At 43.9% G+C, this 27,300-nt stretch overlaps 1 protein-coding gene and 1 long non-coding RNA gene across 2 annotated transcripts in view; one reads left to right on the top strand and one right to left on the bottom strand.

Annotated features, from left to right (window-relative positions):
* Nucleotides 1-18,776, bottom strand: part of Cat (catalase) — a 35,642-nt gene extending 16,866 nt beyond the window's left edge. Inside the window, exons 1-6 of the mRNA XM_021183656.3 lie at nt 18,597-18,776; nt 6,944-7,115; nt 4,580-4,690; nt 3,161-3,291; nt 2,019-2,123; nt 81-206 (exon numbers count right to left, since the gene is read on the bottom strand). Of these exons, the coding sequence (XP_021039315.1) occupies nt 81-206; nt 2,019-2,123; nt 3,161-3,291; nt 4,580-4,690; nt 6,944-7,115; nt 18,597-18,662 (711 nt within the window). The 5' untranslated portion in view covers nt 18,663-18,776. The remainder of the gene's footprint in view (nt 1-80; nt 207-2,018; nt 2,124-3,160; nt 3,292-4,579; nt 4,691-6,943; nt 7,116-18,596) is intronic.
* Nucleotides 18,777-18,876: 100 nt separating this feature from the next.
* Nucleotides 18,877-19,732, top strand: LOC115032791 (uncharacterized). The gene is made up of 2 exons (XR_003838424.2): nt 18,877-19,056; nt 19,161-19,732. It is a non-coding gene; the product is annotated as an uncharacterized LOC115032791 (long non-coding RNA).
* The last annotated feature ends 7,568 nt before the right edge of the window (nt 19,733-27,300 follow it).

The following is a 27,300-nucleotide window of genomic DNA, read 5'->3' as shown; positions in this document are numbered from 1 at the left end:
GAGCTCTGCTCAGGCCTGAAGGAGAGGAAAGGAGAGTTCTGTAGGAAGAGCCTTGAACCCTCTGTCCAGACAACGTGTACCTTGTAATGGAACTTGCAATAGACTGCCTCTCCATCTGCATTAACCAACTTGAAGGTGTGTGATCCATAGCCATTCATGTGCCGGTGACCATCGGGAATCCCTCGGTCACTGAACAAGAAAGAAACCTAAGGAACACAAATGGAAACCCTCCTGTTTAAATTGAAGTATCCCAAGTTGTGACATCCATGCATTTCCAGAAAATTCCCTCTCCACATAGAACGCACCTTCTAACTTCCCCGGGTTATCATGATTTCACCTATAGAAAATGACAAGATTTCTATGAAGGAATGCTAAAGTAAATCTGGAAGCTAAACTATAACATGTTGTTCAAACTTTCATCATTTTATTTTTTTTATTGGGTATTTATTTCATTTACATTTCCAATGCTATCCCAAAAGTCCCCCACACGCTCCCACACCCACTCCCACTTCTTGGCCCTGGCATTCCCCTGTACTGAGGCATATAAAGTTTGCATGATCAATGGGCCTCTCTTCCCAATGATGGCCGAGTAGGCCATCTTCTGATACATATGCAGCTAGAGACACGAGCTCCGGGGGGTACTGGTTAATTCATAATGTTGTTCCACCTATAGGGTTGCAGATCCCTTTAGCTCCTTGGGTACTTTCTCTAGCTTCTCCACTGGGGGCCCTGTGATCCATCCAATAGCTGACTGTGAGCATCCACTTCTGTGTTTGCTAGGCCCCGGCATAGTCTCACAAGAGACAGCTATATCTGGGTCCTTTCAGCAAAATCTTGCTAGTGTATGCAATGGTGTCAGCATTTGGAAGCTGATTATGGGATGGATCCCTTGATATGGTAGTCTCTAGATGGTCCATTTAACATGATGTTTTTATTGATTCTTTGGGAATTTCACATCATGTACCCAGATCATACTCATTTCTCAGTCCTTCCGTGACCTCACTCTTATAACCTCCCCCAAAGAAATAAAAACAGAATTTAAAAACAGTAGTAATAATTAATTAAAAAGAAAAGAAAACTAGAAATACAAGTCCAATTTGGGTTGCCCATATACTCACTGGAGCATGGTCAAACTTCCAGTGACCTGTCCCTTAAAGAGAACTGAGTCCCTTCCCCTCCCACAGCATCTCCCTCAGAAGCCTCCAATTGCCGAGAGCTAATTTCCTTTCACAGTTTTTAAGAGTTCTCTTCAGTGTCTCCTTCTTTAGGCTGTTACTTTGGGGGAGTGGGGTGAGAGTAGGGTTGTCACAGAAGCCTTCCATGTCCCTCTTTCTCAGCTATACCTCTGCAATCATCAATGTCACTGCAAACATGGCTTCCTTGCTCTTCAGACAGCCAGAGCGTGGATCATGGACTTTCACATGCTTTCTGATGACAGCACAGACCATGAACATGGCCCCTGCCTCCAGGAGGACTACATATCCAGACAAGGACCTCAGAGGCAGCCCAGACCACAGACAGCACCACAGCCTCCGGTGGCATTACAGGCCACTCACATCAGCCTGGTTCTCACTGCTGTCATGTCTCCAGACTGCCTCTCTCCACAAGGCACATACCACTCCGTGTTCTATCTTTCCCACCTCTCCATCACGAATTTGCTCATCGTGGTCCACTGTGGTGCCCACCACCCGCCGCCTACTGCCTGCTGCAGGCGGCCTCTTAAACTCTATTTTAATAGCAAAAGCTTTAGCACTGCTTTCCCTAACTTCCCTACCACACGGCTTGACCGCTGACTAGACTTTATTCCTAAAGACTCCTAAATATTCATTCATAGATAGTGTTTCCAACCATCTAAGCATCATGTTAGATGTAAACTCTTTGTGATCAAAAAATCTGAAGAAGCACCCCAAAAAAGCCAGAAACCAAGTCCAATAAAACAACCTAAGCACAAGAGCACATTACAAGGTCTAATCAGCCCTGCCACCCCAGGCGATACCATAGCGAAGAAGGGGTCTCACCTGATGGAGAGATTCGGGACGAAGACTCCAGAAGTCCCAGACCATGTCAGGATCCTTCAGATGAGTCTGTGGGTTTCTCTTCTGGCTATGGATAAAGGATGGAAACTAAATGGAGGGAGGGGGGAGAGAAAGCAAAAATAAAAATCCCAAACTGAAGTGTGTAAGAATTATAGTGTCTTATATAATATATTGTCTATAGCTCCTTTATGAATTATAATTCTAATCATCACAATTCCAGAAACTAGATTGCTAAACTTTCAAATGAAATTTGTTCAGTACATACAACCATCTTTGGATACTCTAGTGTCAAATACACTCAGAGCTGAAGTATCTCTTTAAACACTACCACCACCAAACACACACACACACACACACACACACCACATACCACACACAGAGAAATATCCTCTATCTGCTTATTGGCACAGCCTGTTCTCCAGACTCCACAATGGAAGCTGGACTATTCTCACCAGGTCAATGAATCTTGACATGACAAATCTAAGGCCAATGGTAATTATCACTTGATCTTACAGAGATAATTTGGGGGGAAATTTTTATTTATTTATTTGTTTGTTTGTTTGTTTGTTTTGGTTTTTCGAGACGGGGTTTCTCTGTGTAGCCCTCGCTGTCCTGGAACTCACTCTCTAGACCAGGCTGGCCTTGGACTCAGAAATCCACCTGTCTCTGCCTCCCAAGTGCTGGGATCAAAGGCGTGTGCCACCATCACCCAGCTGTTATTGTTATTTATTTTTAAGATTTATTTATTTTATATGTGAGTACACTGTAGCTGTCTTCAGACACACCAGAAGAGGGCATCAGATCCCATTACAGATGGTTGTGAGCCATTATTTGGTTGCTGGGAATTGAACTCAGTACCTTGGAAGAGCAGTCAGTGCTCTTAACCACTAAGCCCCGCCATGATGACTGAACCTCTGCAACTGTAAGCTAGACCCAATGAAATGTTTTCATTTATACGAGGTGCCTTGGCCTTGGTGTCTCTTCACATCAATAAAACCCTAACTAAGACAGAGGGCAACCCAAACAATCCACATTCTCTACTTCCTCCAGGGCTTATCCTCAAATGCCAATCACTAAAGAAAACTGGACGACATCAATACAAATCAACCCAGTCCATCACCTACCAATATGGCATCCCTGATGAAGAAAATAGGGGTGTTGTTTCCCACAAGATCCCAGTTACCATCTTCAGTGTAGAACTTCACTGCAAACCCCCGAGGGTCACGAACTGTGTCAGCTGAGCCCGACTCTCCAGCTGGAAGAGTCACACAGAAGAATGAAACACACCCAAGTATACTGCAGCCAAGAAACCATAAATCACAGAGAAACCTAGCATCTACCATCTTCAGTCCACTTCCTGGAAGCAGATTAGGTATTTAAAATGGAAGATTCAAATGGAAGAATGGAACATAGCCAAGTATATTGCAGCCAAGAAAACATAAATCATAGAAAAACGTAGCACCTGCCACCTTCAATCTGCTTCCTGCAGAAGTGGGTTCCTGGAAGTCCAGGATTCCTAGATGCAGGTTAGATACTTAAATGTCTGTGGTATTTTTACTACAACCTACCTAATAATTGGGTCTAGAAATCAGACAAAAGAACGAATTGAGAGTGATAAGATATATATCAACAGCTGACAGGATTATACATTTAAATAGGTAATTAAGACAATAATTATGAAGATTGGAGTACTAAACAAAGTGTGAGTTGTGTGCGGCTGGAGAGATGACTCAGCAGTAAGAGCATGGCTGTTCTTAACCAGAGTTAAGACTCGGGTTCAATTCCCAATACCCACATGGCAGCTCACAACCGTCTAACTCCAGTTCCAGTGGATCTGAGACCCCCTCCTGGCCTCTGATAACACCAGGCATCCACATGGTACACAGGTATGTATGCAGGCAAAACATCCATACACATAAGATAAAAATGATAAAGCTTTTAAGAGAGAGTGAATCGTCAGAAAGTTAGTACTAAGAAAATTAGTTAAGGTACAGATTTATTCTTCATCTTATTCATTTTTGCATAGCATGGTTTGTGTGTGTGTGTGTGTTTGTTTGTTTGTGTTTGTTTACGCACAGAGAAGCCTAATCTGTGTTAGGAGATGTGTGTGTGTATTAGGTGCGAGTACTAATTCTGTAACATAATAATAAACTGTCTTCATCATTCTGCAATAGATTAATCCCATCTATTTGAAAAGTAGACCTACAGGGTTGTATAGGTAAATCATCTAGACTATCGTTGCTCTCCACTGAATTCTCAGCAAAAAGCAGTTGTCAGAATGGTTATTTAAGAAGAACTCCACTCCATATTTCTCTTGAGGCAATAGCTTGAAGAACGTTCTTTCTAAATGCCAGAAAACTGCAGTGGTAGCCCCTTCAAGGTTCAACAAACAGAACAGTGAGTAACCTCCTGCATGTCTCCAGATATTTTCTATACAATAAAACAGGCTACAATCTCCTATTTTCTTAGTATGTTTTTCTTGAGAGTTTATTAAAAGTATAGGTTGAAAGAACCAAAGAAGGCATGCAGACAGACTGACTTACCGACTGTGGAGAATCGAACGGCAATAGGGGTCCTCTTTCCAATATGCTCAAACACCTTTGCCTTGGAGTATCTGGTGATATCATGGGTGACCTCAAAGTATCCAAAAGCACCTAATGAGAAAGAGAAACTCTCAGCACAGGGCCATCACTTGGGGCTTCAGGCCCTCAACCGGGCGCCTGTGACAAGAGAAACTAAACAGGCACCCAGCACCAGCCTTCGGAGATCTTCCAACTCGATGGGGGAGAAGAAGTGATCGAACACAGAACGTTAGGAACCAAACGCAAAGCCTGATTGTCACTGGTGCTCCGATGAGGGCCACACTGCGGGAGCCAAGAGGGGATGATGGGTGCTGGGGAGCTTTGGCTGATCAAAGACAAAGACCCAGAGGGCCTTGAGGTAGAGGTGGGGGCCAAGGTTCGATATGGAAGGAGACAGGGACTAGAAGAACAGCCGCCAAACAACAAGTGCCAACGGAGAAGACAAAACAACAGGAAGTTACGTATAAGCAGAGATGAAGCTAGGAGGGTTGACCAGAAGAGCACAGAAGCAAGCTAGGGAGAAGATGTTCTATCCTTTCTATGAGGCTCTGTTTCTTGTTTGTTTGTTTGTTTGTTTGAAGACAGTGTTTCTCTGTGTAGGCCTGGATAGCCTGAAATTCTCTATGTTGAACAGGCTGGCCTTGAACTCAGAGATTCACCTGCCTTTGCCTCCTGAGCACTGGGATTAAAGGTAGGCACTGCCACCATCCGGCTGCTAATCTTTTTCTTATTGGGCTATTCTTTTAAACATCAATGTCATCTTTTACATCTACCATAAAAGAAGATAAAAGTTTTACAGAAGCTAGACAAAAGAGAAGGAAAATTCATCACAAACTCACCACTCCAACATAACTGTGCTCTATTTTTTGGCTCATATCAGTATTTATTCCAAAAGAGCCTATTTCAATGAAGCTGCTGCAGCTGTGCAGCTGTCTGTGCATTCGCTTTCCAAAGGTAGTGAAAGGTCACTAATTAGTATGGGTGGTGCTGGAGAGTGAACCCTAGGCTTGCTAGATAAGCTCTGAGTCTGATTTATTCAGATAGGATATCACTGCTTGATATCCTTGAACTCCATCTCTCTATGCCTCTGCTTCCCAAGTGTGCTGAAATTACAGGCATGTGGCACACACCACACATGGCTGTAAAGTTACTATTTTTTTTTGTTTGTTCTGTGTGAGTGTGAGTGTGTGTGAGTGTGTGTGTGTGTGTGTGCATGCACACACATGTGGGTATATGTATATGCATGTGAGTGAGTATGGAGGTCAGAGGGGAAGCTGCGTGTCCTTGATTGCTTTCCACTTTGATTGATTGATTGATTGATTGACACAGCTCTTTCACTGAAACTGAGGTTTACTGGTCTGGCTAGGCCAACAGAGAGCTCCCATCCACTCCCCTGCCCCAGACCTGCCCACCAGTGCGGAGGTTACAGATGCAGTATAGTAACCAGCTATTTTTACACATGGATGCTGGCAATCTAAACTCGGGTCATCATGGCTATGCAGGGCACACTTTACAAACTGAGCTATCGCCCCAGCTCTCAAAGGTTAAAACTGTTTGGGGGCTGGACAGGTGGTTCAACAGTTAAGAGCACTGGCTGCTCTTCCAGAGGAAGCGTCAACATCTAACACACGCATGGCCATGACTCTAGTTCCAGGGGATCTGATGCCTTCTTCTGGCCTCCTAGGCACTAGTGACGCACATGGTGCACAGGCAAAACACCCTTATACATTAAATGAATAAACATTTTTAAATTTTTTATTCATAATGTATAAATATATAAAGATATTTGTATAGTATATAAATTATGTTATATTATTTATGCCTATGTTATATATATTATATGATATATAACTTACATATTATTAATATTATATTGGGGCTGGAGAGATGGCCAGCGGTTAAGATCACTGACTGCTCTTCCAGAGGTCCTGAGTTCAATACCCAGCAACCACATGGTGGCTCACAACCATCTGTAATAGGATCTGATGCCCTCTTCTGGTGTGTCTGGAAACAGCTAGTGTACTCATAATAAATAAATAAATAAATCTTTATAAAATATTATTACTTATATATTGTGATATAATTATATCTTATATAATATTATAATATATGCAATAATAAATAGTATAATGATATATAAGAATATAAAAACCTAGGCTATTGTTCTATTAACAAACAATTTTCATTTCTTCAAGAATGGAGATTTGGGGTTTTACCAAAAGGAGATTTGGTCTGATAACTACAAGGTTCCTTCTACTAAGGCTGTCAAGTGCTTTGGGAATCCTTTGAGCCAGCTTAGGAGTGAGGAACACGGATCGCTCTCACCTGCTCCTTTTGCGTGTACCACTCTCTCAGGAATCCGCTCTCTGTCAAAGTGTGCCATCTCGTCAGTGAAAACCACATCCTGAACGAGGAGGGGCCCTCGGGACCCCGCGGTCATGATATTAAGTTTGTCTCCTATTGGGTTCCCGCCTCCGGTGGTCAGGACATCAGGTCTCTGTGTGAACACAAAGGAAAAAGTACAGGAGTCAGTCCAGCTGAACCCTTCACTAACACCAGCACACCTTCCTCCTTGTCCTTAAATTTCCTATGTGCTAAGTGCTGAACTACTAAATCTGCTCTCAAAAATCCTTGTCACACGTCAACAGCAATTCCCAAGACACCTGTTCTGGGAAGCAGAGGTGGCTAATATCTGCTACTGGGCTCAGCTGCTCCTAGAGATGGGTGCTGGATTCCACATGTGAGATCCCAGATAGGTACCCCTCAAAAGAGAACATATGTGTTTGATACCCAATATCAAAACTAACAGCAAACAGTTGGTCTTCAAAGAATTGATGCCAGCCGGTGCTTCCCGTGGGCTGACGTTTGTCACGCAATGGAACTTTCATAGGACACCATGACAGGGACATTCAGACATAGGACACCATGACAGGGACATTCAGACATAGGACACCATGACAGGGACATTCAGACATAGTGCTATGGACAGACACTCATTTCTCTCAAGCAATGTGTGGTATCTCTTCGCAATTTAAAAACAAACAAAAGAAATGCCTTTCTTTTGGCTAAAAATAATTGTTTCTTATAAGATGGGTTATATTATTAATGTTCTCTATATGGAAGAACACTGGGGGAAATCACCTTGGAATTTATAAAACTCATAAACAAACCCTCAGACGAGTGTTCTACCACTCAATCAAATTTCCTAAATCATTAACAGATTTCCTCACGTGGCCTCAAGGACATAAAACTGCCTCCAAAACAAACATGATAAGTAAGGCTTCACGAGCCTGCAGTTCAGGAAAGAGCCCAGGGGCAAAGACTGAAAAAGAAGATTGCTCAACTTCAGGGGATGTTCGGGGCAGCACTGGACAGAGGGCTAACGTAGGATCCATCAACAATATATGGTCTTAGATGAAAACACTACAGTAGAAGCAGGCCTTATCCAATAGTCAAACACTTTTCTCCTGTGTGTGAGGCTCTGGGTCGGATCCCCTACCTTGACAATAACAGTAGTGAAGATCATAGTCTCACCATGCGAAAAAGGTTTACTAACTGCAATGAGTTGATGGGACTGGAGAATAGACTGCACGAGTCATTTCACTTAAACTTTCTGACAATCTCATGAGACCAATGTTAGGAATTCAACATAACAGGTGATGCACATGTCCAGAGGACAGCGTGTGTGTGTGTGTGTGTGTGTGTGTGTGTGTGTGGTGTATGTGTGTGTAGTGTATGGGAGGTGTGGGTGTGTGTGTGGTGGTGGGGTATGTGGGGTGTGTGTATTGTATGTGTGTGGTGTGTGTGTGAGGGTGTATGTGTGTGTGTGTGTGGTGTGTGTGTGTGGTGTGTGTGTGCGCGCATGAGCGTGTGGTATATGTGTGTGATATGAGCGCCTTTGTGCATGCATGTCCCATGTGTGAGAGCATGTATGTGGGTCAGGTGCACACACATAAGCATACAAAGCTCAAAGTTGCTTTAAGTATCTTCCCTGAATGGTCTCCATTTTATTTACTGTGGCAGGTCTCTCAGTGGAACCCAGATCTCACTGATCAACAAGTGTAGCTAGCCAGCTTGGCCCAGGGAGCCCATCTCTGCCTCCTTCGATTACAGATAGCTGCCTTACCTGCCCAGCTTTTACATCGGTGCTGAGGATCTTAACCCTGGTCCTCCTGACAAATGCTTTACCCACTGAGCCGTCACTCTGGCCCTTAGGTAACTTTGGACAGAGGATGAATATCCAGTAGGATGACCTCAAACTTGTAACTGTTGTTACAATGTTGTTATTATCATTTTTAATTTAGCAAAACATCACTTTAAAAACTTTTTATAAGTGATGTTACCTAAGTCCTTTTCCTATTTGTACACACACACACACACACACACACACACACACACGTGCACGCGGCAGAGGACAACTTGCAGGATTCAGTTTCCTCCTTCTACCATGAGGACCCTAGGGAGCAAACTCAGTTGTCAGGCTGGATGACCCAGTGCACCAGCTCCAGAAGCAGACATTCTTTAGAATGAACTTTTTAAAAGACCTATTTCTGCTACTGGACAATTTTAAGAGCTAGCTCTGAGAAGGTAGTGGCTCTTAACATGTTGACATCTGGCCAATAGCTAGCTGTCCGCCATGCCTCTCCTGAAACACTTCCTGCTACAACCTTACTATTTCCAAGGCACCAAATAGCTCAGTGGGTAAAGACACTGCTGCCAAGCCTGACAACTGTGTTCATCCCCTAGGACCTAGAGGTGGAAGGAGAGACTCCCTCTGACTTTCACACACACATAAATAAATAAATTAAATAAATAAACAAGATAACAAATAATACTTTAAAGAACTTCTTCCTATTTTCAATATGGAAAAACAAAGCAAAAGGAACTGGAAACCCGCTCTCTACCAAGGACCCCACAGCCACCACACTTGGCTGGGAACAGATCAGTACATCGCTGAAACTTCATGAGAGGAGCTGTTTCTAGCAACAGATCACAGGAACCCACAACTGGAAAACATGCAGCATGAGAATGCTCGCTGCTAAAGAGGATGCCTCCATCAAACCTCTCCCCTCAAGGCTCAGGATCTACAGGGAAGAAGAAGAAGGAAGACTGTGAAAGCCGGGATGCTGGGTAATCCCAAGACAACAGTAGTTCCAGAAGAAACAGGGCAGAGCCACACAGAACGGGGACAGCAGGCACAAGACCTGCACAGTTCAAACCGAGCAACCACTCAGCACAGGGATGGGAGGGGCATAACGCTCACCTCCAGAGGGGGGGCCGTTTTCTCTTGACAGCTGCTGGGAGGAGGGAAATCGGAGTCTTTAACTGAGTAGCACTGAGTACATCAACAGCATCCCAGGGCAGACGAGAAGCCAACACAAAATTAACTTCAAGGGCTGTTGTTGTTTCCTGGCCTTTTGTTTTATTTGTGACTGTTTGCAGTTTCGAGTTTGCGTCTGACTTTTTGGCTTTTTTATTGGTTTTGCTTTGTGTTGGTTTTTGCTTTTGTTTTTAAGAGAAAGAAAGAATATGAAGCCCGGTGAGTGGATCAGGGACAAGTTGGAGAAGAGGTAAGAATAGGACCAAAATATGGGTTGTTTTTTTTTTTAAGATGTATTTATTTATATGTATGAATACACTGTTGCTATCTTCAGACACACCAGCAGAGGGCATCAGATCCCATGGTTGCTGGGAATTGAACTCAGGACCTCTGGAAAAGCAGTCAATGCATTGGTTAGTGAGCCATCTCTCCAGCCTCAAAATATGTTTTATGAAAAACGAAATTTTAAAGAAAGAAAATGTGAAAGTAACTTGTCCGTAAAGAAGACAGAGTCTTAAGTGACAGTCACATAATGGGATATGCAAATCTCACAGGCACCTGGATCTGAGAACAGTCTGGAGAGAGCCCGACAGTCCAGGTCAGGGCTCTCACACACTCCCCCAGGCTCTGTGACTTTGCACGACTCCCAGAATGCCCCAAGTACCCACAGTCATGGCTATCTGGTCATAAAGCACATTTGGCCAAGAGAAGAGGCACATGGAGTAAAGTCTGAAATCAAGCTTTCCAAGGCCCTCTCCCACAGGCCACATCTACTTCTTCGGCAGCAGGTATGGGCACACATGTGAAATGATGGTCTTAGAGGCTTGGTACCCAGGTACCCATCAAGGGCCAGAAGTACAGGCACTCTTAGCCTCCCCAAAGGACAGCAGGTGGTCAGCACAAAACACATACATTACTGACACAGCTTAAACTCTGCTGTCTGGTGGTGCACCTTTGAAAGTCGGCGTGTAGATCTCTCTGGAGATGACAGGCTTGGGCAGACCACAGAGGGGACAATCAGGAAAGTGAACACACTGGCTAGATATTGGTTCTTTGGGAGGATGGGTGTCTGGCACAGTGGGACTGCTGAGTCCTTCCTTATTTTCTGGAAATACACACTGAAATATTTACTGGTGAGATGACTCTAGGTTTGAAATGAAATTCCCAAAATGGAGGGGACATAGGTGAGGCAGAAACAAAACAACACCGTCATTGCAACTTGAAGGCGAGCATTAAGAAGCTCGGCACACTGGCCCTCTCCTCCAGCACTGGTTGGACATCTTCCATCTTGTAGGGTTTGGGGTGTGGGAGAGGAGTTTCAATGAAGACTCAAAGGGGGAGGGGGATGTCCAATAAAAGGAATATGAGAGGGTTGTTAAATAAAGGCAGAGAAACAGTAGGGAGCGCTTCCATAATGCAGCTATGTGTCTGTGAACCCCCACCATGCTCCGTTGTAGTCTCCTGTGCTAACATGTTTACTCCAGACCATAGATATAAGTATAAATCATGTATATCTATTAGGCAACTGTTCAGATTAAAAATCTGCTTCCTACTCAGAAGGCTTGTCCTCACCAGGAAATATTTAAAAACTCAACTTTCATGTTGGCCAGGTAATCCTAACCTGAATTTGGTCTCTTGTATCCTCTTTTAAATAGCAACAGGCAGGGAGTGGTGGCACAAACCTCTAACCCCAGCACTCAGGAAGCAGAGGCAGATGGATCTCTGTGAGTTCAAGGGCAACTTGGTCTACATAGCAAGTTTCAGGACAGCCAGGGCTATAGAGAGAGACCCTGTCTCAAAAACCAAATAAACAATCATCTTCAAGCACTGTATCAGCACCTGCACTTGGGTTCTCAAGAACCAAATAAAGAGATAAATCCACAACACTGGGTCATGTTCTGATAGCCTTCAAGGTGGGACCCTGGGCTTGGCCAGCCATGGTGGCACAGCGCTCAGGTTGAGGCTGGAGGACTGAGTTCAAGGCCAAACTAGACTTTATAGGAGTTCTAGGTGAGCCACGGGATCTCAAAATAATAATAATAATGATAATCTTTTTAAATTTTTAAAATTTTAAAGCCAGGGCTGGCAAGATGGCTCAGCGGTTAAGAGCACTGACTGCTCTTCCAAAGGTCCTGAGTTCAAATCCCAGCAACCACATGGTGGCTCACAACCATCTGTAGTGAGATCTGACAACCTCTTCTGGTGTGGCTGAAGACAACTACAGTGTACTCATATACATAAAATAAATAAATCTTTTTAAAACAAAATTAAAGCTAGGTAAGTGTGCTTTCTGGAGCCCAGCTAAGACTTCACACTAGGATGCTCCATCCTGTAAAGTGGCTCATCCTGGTTAAGCTGCCTTGGCTAGTAAGTCAATGTGTACTCAAGAGGCAAAAATGAGTTTTCATTCTGCTGTACTCATTGCCTAAATTACACTGTGTGGACCACTAAGGATACGCCATAAGGAACTAAATACAATATTAAAATATGGAAAATATTAAGCAATATATCATATGGACAGTGAAATCTAAGAGTAGAAAACATAAAGCTAAGTGTGTGTGTATGTGTGTTCGTGTATGTGCGTGCACGTGTGACTCACATGTGTGTAGTCAGTTCTCTTGAGTGTTGGTCCATTTGCATGTATGTGCGTATGAAAGCCAGAGTGTATCCCTCCATGGCTGTCTACATTTCTCACTGAGGCAGTGTCTCTCACTTGAGTCCAGAGCTCACCAATCAACTAGTCTGGCTAGCCAGCTCAATCCGGGAGCCTTGTCTCCCTCTTGGCACTTATGTGGATGCTGGGAATCTGAGCTCCGGCCCTCATATTTACAGAGCAACCCAGGAGCCACCTCCCCAGCACTGAATCTATATGGTCTGTGAAGGGCATAAATGGAAAGTGCTAGAACGAAACAGTATACTGAGCCATCGCCACAGCATCATAGCTGCTGCTCCATCTGCAGCCATTATGGCCTGTTAATCTGAATACGAACATAGATTCTAAAGAACACTGTATTTATTCTGGAATAACAGAATCACAACATGGAATAGTTGCCTCTGTGTTTTCAAAGGGGACAAACTGTTTAAAAGAAAAAGGGAGGATGGTTGTATAAATCACCATGAAACAATAATCTGCAGCTGTCAGGATCAGTAAACAAGGCGAGCAATGGTCCACGGTTGAACATCCATTTGTCAGACAGATGTTCATACAGAAGATTTTCTGTGTAAGTGCACAGTGGCCCTTGTGTGGGTTGGGGTTAAGCTGACTCTCCTGTCCGTGACTCTTACCAAGCAAATATGTGTGAGGTCTCTCCTTCACAGTCTCTGGGCTTTGTTAGGATTTTTGATTGCCATTACTAAGTTTGACACAAGCAGCTCCATTTTGATTCTGATACTACCATAGGCCTCACACTAAGACCACATGGAGTCACGGCACAACTCCAAAGTGGCTGACAAGCTAGCAAAGAACTGCTGACCAGTGGTGCTAAGTACATGCAGATCAGAAGGGCCCAGGGCAGAAGGAAATGGCAAGGGGTTCTAAGAGAACCAACGGATCATTGTTAATTCCAAGAAAAAGTTTTTTTCTCTGTAGAAAAATTATAAATGTCAGGTTATACTCTTGCCAAGCCAGGGCTCCAAGGACAGACTGAATAAAGTCCCTCAGTTATACACATGAGAGAGTTTTGTCAAGCAAGGCTGCACTCTCTTATTTGTATGTGAGTAAACAGGCCACAGTAGTTGCTAATAGATAACCAAAACACACATGGCTGCTAGTTTTCAATAATTACAAACGTTTAGAATAATCCTGTACAAACTTATCAAGAGCACAAAACAGCAACCGCAAAAAAAGTGTTTTCTCTCTTGAAACCAGATCAAAATGTTGTTAGCACCATGACTGATCTAGTACCAGTTCTCAAAAGGCAGAGAACAGAGGGAGAATCTGGAGAGAAAGGCTGAAGAGCTGAAGAAGGACAGGACATCTACAGATGAAAAAGATGCCTTTGCTGTTTTAGTAGAAGTTGCAGGATTGGGGTACTTTTAAAAAAGGAAACTAATAACAAAAATGCTACGTGTGAATTATCTCCTGCTTTCTAAGCTGGAGAGAAAACACAGAATAGCCTAGACCTTGGCTAAGACAACGACTTAGAAAACTGTGCCTCCCTCAGCCCATGTCTCTCCTGCTGACACACCATGACTTAGCAGTTCTGCTCCTGCTTGCATGAGACAAGAGAGCTCATCCAGGTTCAGCCAGCTTCTCCCTCTCCATTCCTCTCCTGGCCCTCACACTGGCACTGGGCATCGGCATGCTCGTTATCAGGGTTAACCTCAGAAACGTACATTCTCTTATAGACAGGCAGGCTAAGAGCCCATGACAAGGGGACAGAATAGTCAGGACTCTCGCGTTCACATTCTCCAGTGGGCAACGGTGACTTACTATTAAACCTGGGATTCCCAAAGGAAGAGCCCACGTGGTCTGAGCAGTTGGTGACAAAACTCCTATTTCAGTTCCATGCAAACTTCTGAGGATACCTGCAGAATTCTCTCTTTAATATATTTTGGGAGGGGTTTTTTAGGTGGGTCTAAGTCAAGCCCGTGAAGACACTGGATTCGGTGCTCAATATTCAATATTCACAAAGCTCCCAGTTCAGTGGTCAGCAACATCTGCCCACAAGAAGACTCCATTTTGTAAATTGCTCTCACGGTGATCAACACTCTGGTACGGATGACAAAGAAGGATCCATCCAACTTGGCGCTGGGCATCTGGTTCTTAGAAGAGGAGATAACAACAGAATGCTGGCATTTCCTACATTTACAGCTCCAGTACGAGTTTTTTTTTTTTTTAATATTGTAATGTCAGAACAATATAACTAAGTCTTTAAGAAGAGATTGTGTCTGTTGACTCATAAAGATACATGGATAGCTTTCCATGAAATATGAAATCTGTACCTTAGACAACATAATGTGACTTCCTAGACACAGAGGTAGACCACAGTTCCCAGATTCCCCTATACTTAGCCCGTAACAGAGGTCCAGCTAAGGAAACTAGAATAGAAGTGAACCTGATCCCAAATCTTCCCAAATACCCTTCTCCATACACGTGACATTTCTGTGGCTGACTACTGATGCCTCAAGTACTTTAGCCGGGGTTGTCACTTCCTTATAGATACTTATTTTTATGTGTGTGTTACTGTCTTGTCAACATGCATGTATAAGCACTATGAGGGTACAGTGTCCATAGAGGCCAGAAGCAAGTGTCAAAGATCCCTGTAACTAGAGTTACAGACCATTGGGTGCTGGTAAGCCAGGTCCTGTGCCAGAGAAGCAAGTGCTCTTACCTACTGAGCCATTTCTCCAGTTAGAACCTTGTGCATCCTTCAGCAGAGGCCCTCAGTAACTATAAGAGGCAAAGCATCCCTGTTTCCTTCAACCTCAAACCACTCTGAGCCACACAAAAAAGGAAGACATTTCTGATGTGTTTTTGCTGTTTTATATGTTGAACACCGTGACTATAGCAATTAGCCTGCACAAGACAGAACTTAAAACGAGGGCCATGAATCAAGGGTGAAAAGATAAACAAGACAATGCAAGTTGTAAAAGGATGAAAGAGACACTAACAGGTTACACTGGAGCTGATACTCGGCAGACATCTGAGAGGATGCTCAACATCTCCAGTCCATGACTGCAAAGCAAATTAAAACCAAGAGGGCAAGGACTGACTAAAGGTCTGGCAAGACCAAAAGCTGACAGAGGAAGCAAGGCACCCAGACGCCCATGTTGTTGATGGACGTGTAAAATGGTACAACCTCTCTGGAAGATGACTGTGCAGTTTGCTCCTAAAACAGACACTGGCCCTATAACCCAGTAAATCCTATAATCCCAGTAGTTTGAGGTTTTGTCTTATTTATTAGGACATGGGTTTCATGCCATGAAACTCGGGCTGACTTCAAATTGGTGATCCCCCTGCCTCACCCTTAGGACTGGAATCACAGGTGTGTGCCAGCACATCCAGCTAGGAAATATTGAAGTGTGGGTCCATAAAATGGCTGGTATAAAAGAGTTCTCATATCAAGCTAGAGAGATGCTTCTCTTCCAGAGGTCCTGAATTCAATGCCCAGCAACCATGTGGTGGCTCACAACCATCTGAAATGGGATCTGATGCCATCTTCCAGTGAGTCTGAGGACAGCTACTCATATACATAAAATAAATAAATAATTTTTTAAAAAAGAGTTTTCATATCAGCTTTATTCATAATAATCCAAACTTGGGGATAATCCAGGAGCCCAGCAATCGTATAAACAAACAGTGGTCTAATCTCGTAACAAAGTCCACAGAGTGTGGAAAAAATCTAACTGCTGATACACAGCACAAGAAAGCATTTTCACTGAACAACAAAAAGAACTTTATACAAAACCTCATAAATCGACAGTTAAAACATTCAGAACAACGATTTCCACTGGGCACACTGAAGTCTGTGTGTGTGTGTGTGTGTGTGTGTGTGTGTGCATTCATGTGAGAGTCAGAGGACAACCTCAGGTGTCAGCCCTCACCTTGCACTTGGTTTATTGTGTTTTTCTACTGTGTACACCAGGTTAATCGTCCTGTGCACTTCTAGATGTTCTCCTGTCTCCGTCTCCCAGATCCACAAAGGAACACTGGGACTCTAAGGTACACATTACCATGGCAGGGTTTACATGGATTGTGGTGATGCAAACTCACATCCTCCCACCTTCACAGAAAACACTCCACACTGAGCCATCTCCTCAGACCACCCGCGGATATCTTGATTCGGGCTCAGGATGCATTTGTCTATGTGTGCATTAAACCTTGTTGAGCAGAACACATAAATCTACGTTTCACTTTATGTAAATATCACTGTAAGGCTGCCCATGCACACCATGCTCTTCATTCACACCCCCGACCCCCCGACGTGCTCAGGTACAAAGGATACTGTTGAGGAGATACACTTTAAAAACATCACTAATTTCCTGGATGAACGAAGGGATAGGGAGATGGATAATCTTATTAAAGAGTTAATTTGTGCAATATAGAAAGTGGACACTTCTGTTTCTTTTCAGTTAGGACACTGCAGTTCTTTTCAGTATTTTGGAATTCTCGACACTTTTCATAATCAAGTATTTCAGCTTATCTAGGCTACAAAGCACTTGCGAATTTCCTTCCAGAAGGTAAGGGGGTTCCCCTCCTAGAAATGTTTATTCCGAGTAGCACAAATTGAGGAAGAAAACATCAGTAAGACCAACAATGGGTGACCTACACAGAGTGCGGAGTTGTTATGGAAAGAGGAGAGAGCAACAACTTAGTGATTTCCCCCCCAAACAAACTGGTCTCAAAATAAACAGGACACCTTTAAGAACACGTGTGTTTTATTTTCTAAAATTCTCACTACACGTGCTTCTCAGTTCACAAGTATTCATGACAGCATGAGTCAGGCTTTAGCAACCCTGGGTATCCAACAGGTCCCAGCTCTAAGGAGCTCAGTTCTAATCTTGACTCTACCACTAACTAGCTGTATGTCCCTGATTATGACTCTGTGTCTCTCTGGTTCTCTTGAAGAACTCAGGAAAAAAAAATTAACAGATCTAGTTGTAAATAATGAAGGACAATAGGGCCAAGAGCTTAGAGAAAAATATCAACATTTTCCCAAACTCAGTCCATGAATACTAAACATTGATCCCCCAGTTAACCAACAAAATCAGGGTTTTAAGGGAGAAAGAGCAAGGGGTAAAGTCTCCCTCTCCCTCACCCCCACCCTGCCCTGCTAACCAGAAGCCATGGGGCCGCGCAGTATCCTCTACTCCAACTTCTCTAAGATGCTGCCCAGACCAGGAGCGTCCCTACCAAGTCTACTGAAATCCCCACTGTCTATGTAGACATGGTCATCTGCTCAGACTTGTCTTGCATACAACTCCAGCCCTCACTCTACACTCCACAGCTAGTCTGCAATCAAAATTAAATGGTAATCATCTATTTACACATCTTGCCTCTCGGTGTTGACTCTAAACTTCTCCAGGGTGTGGTCTTATCTCACGGGAATATTTGTACACCCTGTCCAGCACGGTGGTGCTCAGATGGCACATACAGGCACTCAAAGTTCTGTGAAACAAAGCGACTTTTTACTGTGTAATGCCATTGCCAGTTCTAAAATACCAGGTCTGATGCTCCCCAGTGCCAATAAGATAATAGATGTAAAAATACTTTTATTTAATTGTTGAATGTTGTATGTTTTGCATGTCTCCATGAATGATGCTGGAGGCACAGGCTCGGGTACCTCCCAAACACCAATGCGTGCAGATCTAAGATTTCACAAACATAAAGCAGGAGCTGGCTCCAACTTCCTGGCTCACAGCTGCAGCTCTCTGCTACTTTGCCCAGACGGCTCCATGTCTCCCTTAAGCTGTGACCTATGTCCCAGCTGGCACAAATGCCAAACTCGGAGCCATCCACCCGGCCCCTGCTGCCAGCGAAAAGCTGTAAGCCGGCAGTCCCATCCCCTCTCTGCAGAATAGAACGGTCCGTGGGACAGAAAGCAGCCACCCGAGCGCAGCCAGTGGTGCAGCCTCAGCGCAGGCCACCCAAGGGAAGCCCGCGCCGTTACTCGCCGCCGCCCACATTCTCGTGAGGCTCTGGGGAACACGGGGTACCTGCGAGGCCCGCTGCTCCTTCCACTGCTTCATCTGGTCGCTGGCTGGGTCCCGACTGTCCGACATGGTGTAGGATTGCGGAGCTGCAGAGCTGCGGAGCGTGAAACTGCAGGGCCGGACGCAGCGGTCTCCACCCGGAGAAGGCAATCTTGTCGGCCAGGCCCGCTGGAGTGGTGACTTCAGGCTCCGCCAATCAGCACCGCCCCCCACCCTTGGGACGGCCGCCTCCTGATTGGCCACTGGAACTCTAGAAAGGACGGGATTGGAAGGAGGGTGGGGCGAGAAGTGGGGGCTCCCGGAGGTGGACCCCCGGATGGGAAGAGACTGGGGAGACAGGTGGGGAGCGAAAGATGGTGCTGGGACCCTGCCGGTGTTCTCTGACCTCTGAGAGTCACAGCTCAAGGTCCAATTCCTCTGTGCAAAGTTTTCTCACTTTGCTTACTTTGTTTGCTACTAATTGGTGGGTGGTTCTTTTTCTTCCTTTCTCACTCATTATCTTTTTACCATGCTGTATACCAATAATTTACTGTAAAAACACTCAGAAAATGTTTAATCTATCTTCAGATCGGTGCGGATCTCCTCCTCTGTGAAATCTGTAGAAATCTGACTTGTGACTTGGCCCACCGTGCCAAAGTGGCCTGGATTGACTGCAGTGACAGGCTCCTCCATTTTCTCCCCTGACACGGAAGAATACTGAAAAGCTTTGTCTGTGGGGAGAGGGGGATCCATGCTGGGTCTGAGGATGTGGCTCAGATGGTGGAGCGTTTGTCTAGCATGCACAACGCCTGAGTTCAGCCGCCAGAATCACATAAACAGCACTGCAGGCTGTTACTCCCAGCCCTCCCGAGGTGGAAACCAGAGGATCAGAAGTCAAAGATCATCTTCAGCTACATAGCTCCTTTGAGACCAGACTTTGATCTCTGTGACACAAAAAAAAAAAAAAAAAAAAAAAAAAAACTAGAAAGTAAAACATTTACTAATGTTTGTAAATATTTGGTGGTTTTGCAGCTTATTTTGAATTTTAATCAATAGGTTGAATTTTTTCTCTCAGTTGCTAGAATTTGTCTTTAAACGCCTTGATACACATATGTAGATGCCATCATTTTCAAATTAAACATTCTCTGCTTCCACCTTGATTTTGTGGACATGTGACTGAGGACATTTCAAAGTTTGTTCATGATTTGACAAAGATATGGTAACAAGAATTGGTAAACGTGTAAGCTTTGCAGTCCCTTGGGGAAAGGGCCACAAATTCATCTTATCGATGTTATTTTTCCTATATTGGTCTCAACACAAGAGTAAAAAAAAAAAAAAAAAATACCACTCACTGTGCTATTTGCTTGGTGTCTTTTGCTATATCTACACACACACACACACACACATGGCTCAGAGATGGAGAACTCACCTAGCATATGTGAAGCCCCACCACCAAAAGAAAAAAATAAAGAAAAATAAGGAAATATGGAGCTAGCAAGATGGCTCAGTGGATAGGGGAACTCACTGCCAAGCCCGACAACCTGAATTTAATATACCCAGGCCCCACATGATAGACAGAGAAAACTGACTCCCAAAGCTTGTCCCTGACTACTGCAAATATACACATACTCACACAGTTAATTCATTAATTAAATGTGACACCAATTTTAAGTTAGAACTCCTTGCGTACTTCCTGTACGTCAGAGACTGTTCAACTATTAGGGTTTTTTTTTTTATAACATATTTGCTTAGTTGATCCACCAACACTGTATGTTATATACTAATATTGCGATTATTAAATGGTCTGGGAAGCTGAGGCACAGAAGGGTAAATAAAGAATTGCTCAAAGTTGAACAATAACCGACAGACACAATCAAAACTCCAGGCCTGTCCACTCATCTCCAGAGCCTGCTGCCCGTTAAGCCACTGTTGAGAGCAGCAGCAAAGCAGACCTTTTCTCTGTAGCTAGAATACACCTGAACAAGGGAAATAAAAGAGGCCTGAGTCATGTGTTCGCCTTCATCCTTTGTCTCCTTCTTTCTTTCTTCTCTGTTTCTGTCACTGTTGCCTTAGATCCCTAAAGAGTTATTTCCACGGGAACAAAAAGAATGGAGAGATCAGGGAGGCTCTGATCTTGTCGTGTCTTGCGTTTTAAAATAAGGTGTGTGCTTCCAACAGTGGCGATGAACTTATACTGGCTACCTAAGCAGAATTCCTACCCATCATTTTTAGGATTACAAGCAAATCATAGTTTAGGTGGAGATACCTCTAAACATCTCCTATAGCTTCAAGTAGTTGAAACCTGTTCCCTGTGAATCAAGGTAATTCCAAGCACTGAATTCAACAGACCAGCTTGATCCTGTTTTATTCATATAAACAGGAGTATTTTGTTGGCATTGAATAAAGTTGCTGTTTCGGAAACGCTATTCTCTGATTGTTCAGAGCTCAATGAAGTAAAATACACAGGCACGAACCATAGTGTTATTAATCCTGATATCAGAACATCTAAAACCCAGCTTAAATGGCCAAGAGAAGAGATTAGACATTCAGTTGGGGGATCTCTATGGGTAAAGTTTCCTTCCTCAATAGCAGAGGTAAAGAAGGGAGGGGTGTGTGCCTTGGATGATGGGGGTGATGGTTTTTTGAGTCAGGGTTTCTCTGTGTAGTCCTGGCTGTCCTGGAACTCACTCTATAGACCAGGCTGGCCTCGAACTCAGAAATCCGCCTGCCTCTGCCTCCCACGTGCTGAGATTAACCGCATGCGCCACCACTGTCCAGCTTAATATGCTTTTCTTAGTTTTGTTTGTTTTTGAGACACGTACTCAAGTGTTCCGGACTGGCCTCTAAATCTCTTTGTAGCTGCAGATGACATCGAACCTCTGGTATTCGTGACTCTCACATCAGTTACTTTTCTGTTGCTGAGATAAAACACCATGACCAAAAGCAACTTTCAGAAGACATCATTTATTTGACTTACGGTTCCAGAGGGATAAGAATCGATAATGCAGGGGCTGGGGAGCACTGGCAAGAAGCAGGCATTTTGAGGCAGGAGCAGAAAACTGAGAGATCACATCAGAAAAAGAACTGCCTGAGGAATGCAGGTACATAGTCTCAAAGCACACACCCCCAGTGACGTTCTTCCTCCCTCAGAAAGCCCACCCCCAATGACGTAATTCCTCCCGCAAGGCTCAGCCTCCTGAGCTTCCCCCAGACACCACCACCAACTACATGAGCCTGTGTAGGGTATCCCTTATTGAAAGCACCACCCTCCACTTCTCTAGAACTGGGGTTATAGGTGTGTGTTATGATGCTTGGTCTATGCTGTCCTGAGGATGGCTTTGTGCTTGCCAGGCAAGCATTCTACCACCTGAATGAACCACGCCTTCAGCCCCGTGTCCTGCTTTCGCACTTAGCATTCCAGAATGAAGTTTTTCCCAATTCATTTCTATATCTTAAAATACATATAATTTCCCTCCCCACAGTTACGCAATTTGCAAAGCAGGGTTCTTTGTTTGCTCATCCCCTTACAATGAACATTATTTTTTCTACTATAACAGTGTACTTACTTCCCGTATTCACGTTTGTTTCTTGGAGATTTATTTTCAGAAGTGACCTTTGGTTCAGATTATTTGAACATGTTCAGGCTCCAGCAACATATTCTCTGGAACACTGAGCCAAGCTTACACCCACTGGCTCTCAGAGGATGGTTTGGTAATAAGATTTAAAAGGTGGGGAGATACATTCTAGACATTACTAAGTTTACACATTGTATTAGATACTTCAGAATGTAGCCAGGTGTGGCACATGACTGCAGTCCTATCTCTAAAGAGGTAGAGGTCCGGTGATCTGGAGTCCAAAGCTACCCAAGTTCCAGATCAGCCCGGGCTACTTGAGACCTTGTTTCAAAACCAACCAGAATCAAATTGAGTTATATATTTTATTGAATTCCTCAGAATGGAGATATTCTTCTCATATTACATTCAGCCACCACCTCAGCCGTACAGAATTCACACAACTTGCAGCCACGCCCTAAGCTTTTTGTCTGTGAGGAAAGACCGACAAAGCTAAACTGAGCAGGTGTGTGTGATAGGAAGGGGCAAACACAGGCATACCCAGGAAAGCCACAAGCCCGAGCACAAGAGGCAATAAGAAGGAGCCGTTGTTCAATCATGAAGAGTTACCAGGCATGACATACAACACCAAGAATGGGGGTTATGGTTCACCCATCATGGAGATCTGAAATGGTTTCTTCCAGTTTTCTTTGAAAGCCTGACTTCATTAATGGTGTACTGTGGTGCCTCACGGACTGGGAGAGCAAGCAGACATCTCTCTATAACCGAGGTGCACCCTTGTTGGATTTGCCAGGACCTCTGTGCTTAATTAACTTTGGCTCTGGCTCCTTCTGCTTAGTCACCGTCCTCCTATCAGCTGCCATCCTCAACTGCCATGTGAGACAGCCACATTTAATGGCTGGGATGGTGTGCCTAGCTTAGAGTTGTTTGGTTGGTTGTGTTTTTGTTTTGTCTTGTTTTTCCAGTGTCTGAGGTATTTTGATTGTAAAGTGGTGTACCTGTGCATGGCCCTGGGCTGAACTCTAGATGCAGAAACCAGAAAATCAACATCACTGGCAAATCAACAAATTGAGTACAGACTGAGAGGACAGGATATAACTCAGTAGGAACACTTGCTTGTATATGCAAGGCACATATGCTGGATTCAAACCCCAGTGTTGGGTGGAGTATTCAACATGAGGGAGGTATCTATAAAAACATAAACAGTTGGTTATAAAAACAAAGATCCTGTGTGAAGCCACTGGTCATAGCTAGTCTGTGGGAGAACAAGTGTCTCTGTCCTTTATTTCCATAAACTCAGATCAACAGGACTTTGAGAAGCAAAGTTTCTTCCAGTTTTCTTTGAAAGCCTGACTTCATTAATGGTGTACTGTGGTGCCTCACGGACTGGGAGAAGCAAAGTAGCAAGGAACCTGGTAAATCCCACATTAGTGTCAGAGCACTGGGTGTGGGTCCTAACCATTTACAAAATTCATGATCTCAGACAAGTTATTTAGTCCTAGGTGTGTAGGTGTGTGGATGTGCACTGCAGACAAGAAACAACTTTTTTGTTCTGTTTTGTGTATAATGTGTGTGAGCACATGCGTGTGTGTGTGTGTGTGTGTGTGTGTGTGTGTTGCATGTGTATTGGAGTGTGGATGCATGTACTCATGTTTGCACATATGGAGGTTAGAGGAGGATATTTTGCCCTATCTATTTTTCTCCCCTTCATTTCTTTTAAGACATGGTCTTTCATGGACTCCAAAACTCACCATTTCCTTAGGTGGACCAGCAAGCTCCCAGGATCCTCGTGGCTCTGCCTCCCAAGGCTGATATTACAAGAAAGAGCAGCCATACCCTACATTTTATATAGGTGCTGGGAATTTGAACTCAGGTCCTTATGCTTGAGCAAGCCTCCTTGTGTACTAAGCCAATTCTCCAGCTCACTTTTTCAAGATGAGATCTCTCACTGGCATGGAACTCTTTGAATAAGGCCCAGGCATCTATCTGTCTCTGCCTCCCTAGCACTGGGATTGCAAGCATGTGCCTCCACACTTGGCCTCATAAAACATGGCTCTGTGGTTAAGAACACCGACTGCTCTTCCAGAGTTCCTGAGCTCAATTACCAACAACCATATGGTGGCTCACAACCATCTGTAATAGGATCTGATACCCTCTTCTGGTGTGTCCAAAGAGAATGACAATGAACTCACATACATTAAATTAATTAATTAGTTAATTAATTTAAATAAAAGCATGGTTCAGGGTATTGAACTCAGATCCTCATGCTTTCAAAGCAAGCACTTTACTTACTGAGCTATATTGCCTCAGCCAAGCTACTTAGTCTAAACTTCCATTTAAGTGGAGCTCAAAACACCTTCTACATTAGTTATAACTTATACCAAAAAGAACAACAAAATAAAATTGCTTAAACACATTGTCAATGTTTCGTTCCCTCACACAAAATGTCTCAGAGCCAGAAGGTTCCAGGCAATCCAGCCGTCCTTAACTCAATCGGTCCATCTCTTAGTCCAAGGTTCAGATCACATGCTCATTGCATGCCAACCACCGGAAACATGGTCAAAGACACACATGCCCAGTCGTTTGCAGAGACCAGCCTGGAAACCGCACACTTCATTTCTTCTTCCACTCCTTCCCACTGGCCAGAATGTAGGAAACTGGGACCTGTACTCACTAGCTCATCACATGTTTAGCAAAACTGAAACATTTTACTGTAAAAGGATATGGGGAGTCAGATGTTGCCAGGATATGGGCAACTTCAGCCACATTAAGCTACTGGAACTATTGTGAGCGCTATGGAGAAAATACTTAAGAGAATCAGTTGTGAGTATTCTCAGTTAACAGGAATTGTCATTGCTCTTTCTCCCATATGAGTCTTTTATAGGCTATTTCTACTCTTTAGAAAATCTAACCAGTTTTATGTTAGGATATTACTTTGTATGTATCTCTGTAGGGAACACTCTAGCTAAGAGACTGCCTCTGGCCGCTGCATGCACAGCTACAAGGTCACATTGTAATGAACTGTCTATGTGCCAGCCCAAACTTTCCCACACCATGAATTTTCCTTTCAGAGCAGTTTAACAAAAATGTATATTGTTCCAACTATGACCAGGCTACAGGGGGTTTCCAGTATTAACCTATTTAATTATGAGTCTAATGATCTTCACCTCCCAAAGCCACGTCCACAATTAGTGATGAGGTCAGAATTTAGACAAGGCCCTGGAGATAAAATCAGAACTCTTTCACTGCTCTCTGCTTGCACCAAAGTAGACAGGCAGCGCTAAGGTGAGCTTCCTGTATGCTTAGAGTATTCTTCCCACATTAGGTCACCTCCTGCCCACCCAGAACCTGGCTTTGTAGGAAGCCATGTTTTGTAGTCACAGTCAAGGAAGATCACAGGATAATGGCATTGAAAGAAAGCATGACAGGTGGCAGTGGATTTATTCGTGAGGGCCAGTGAGGTTACTGAGCCCACACCACACGTGAGAGGGGGACGTAAGGGGAACCAGAAAAGACAGCTGGAGATGCAGACCCTTGCTGAGCAGCAGGTATGAAAGAAAAAGATCTCCAGCCAGCCTCCCTCCCCTACAGCAAAGAGCAGCTGGTGACTTGGACTTCTAAGGTGGCAGAATGACTTTTCCCCGAGAAAACATGTTCAGGAAAAGACTCTATTTCTCGCAGGTAAAGAGGATCTGCTGACCCGTTTTTGACGTTCCTGATCCAGAATGACTGACATAAACAAATTCAATGCTGAGACTTTGTGACATGAAGCAATCGTCTCCTAATGGTGCCAAATGTCAAAAGCAGTTGCCTCATGAAAACAAAGGTCAATTATGGTGGTTAAAAAAAAATGATGTCTACAGACTCAAGTGGGTCAGAGATAATGTGTATGTGTATGACTGGGCACATACAAAGATAGCAAGCAAACATGCAAAAATTTAGATCAAAGGTGAACAGTTGTTCACTTGCTTTACTGCTTTGATTTGCTCTTTTTGCAATTTTAGTGTCGCATCAAAGTAAAAATGCACCTCCTAAAATGTAAATATATTCCTTGAGGCATTCATTCACCGGCATTTTCTCAGACAATACCTTAACGATAAAGTATTTGGCAATGGACTGAGAGGCAAGATGGGATCCAAAGAATCCCACATATAGGGCAGGGTGTCTAGATGAAGAGAGAGCGTGAAGTGAGTTGAACTCTAGCTTCACTCACATGACATCTGAACTTGCACCTGAACCATTTTCACAGAAACCAGTTGAGAGATAAAGAGAGAACTTTCAAAAGCAGGAAGGTCTTAAACACAAGCAGTCGGGTGAGCTATACTGAGAAAGGGCTGTAGGCGTCCCTTAAACTATCTATGTATAATGAGATTTCACATGTCAGTACTTAGAAAACTCCAAAGCTCCCGGACACTGAGCAGTCTAAACTTATCCCATATCATTGTCCTGAGGAATGAAATCACTTGACCATCAACCTATGCTTCTGGCTTTCTCATTACTGTATAATCAGTCGCGTGCTTGGTAAACATCAGCTACTGTCATCCTTACAGGGCCTGAGTTTATCCACTTTGGTGGTGTTTTGAACATGCTGCTACCTCACTGCAGGCTCACACTGTTAGACCTAGAGATTGCTCTGTCTGTTGGTCTGTGAACAGAAACCCTGAGAGCCCAAGTCTTGACTCATGGAGCTGATTATGTAGCAGAAAGGTACTTTGCTGTGTACCGACACAAACTACTCAAACGTGTGCTCCTGTTATCTGAGTGTCTGTGGTAATAGTCAGTCATGGAGTATAGTATGATGGATAGTCATGGGTAAAGTATCATGGTGTCCAAAAAAGACTAAGGCCACTGCTCCCCACCTCAAACAGAAGGTGCCTATACTGGCTGGTTTTGTGTAACTTAACACAAGCTAGAGCCATCAGAGAAAAAATGATCCAAAGTTGAGAACATGCCTCTGTGAGATCCAGCTGTAAGACATTTTCTCAATTAGTGATCAGTGGGTCAAGACCCAGGCCATTGTGAGTGGTGCCATCCCTGGGCTGGTTGTCTTGGGTTCTATAAGAAAACAGGCTAAGCAAGCCATGAGGAGCAAGCCAATAAACAGTACATTTCCATGGCCTCTGCACCAGCTCCGGCCACCAGGTACCTCCCGTGTT

This window comes from Mus caroli, unplaced genomic scaffold (genome assembly GCF_978045245.1).
Source record: "Mus caroli unplaced genomic scaffold, Mus_caroli_1 scaffold_2, whole genome shotgun sequence".
NCBI lineage: Eukaryota > Metazoa > Chordata > Mammalia > Rodentia > Muridae > Mus > Mus caroli.
Note: the sequence above shows the minus strand (reverse complement) of the source record. Positions and strands in the feature narration are given on the sequence as shown.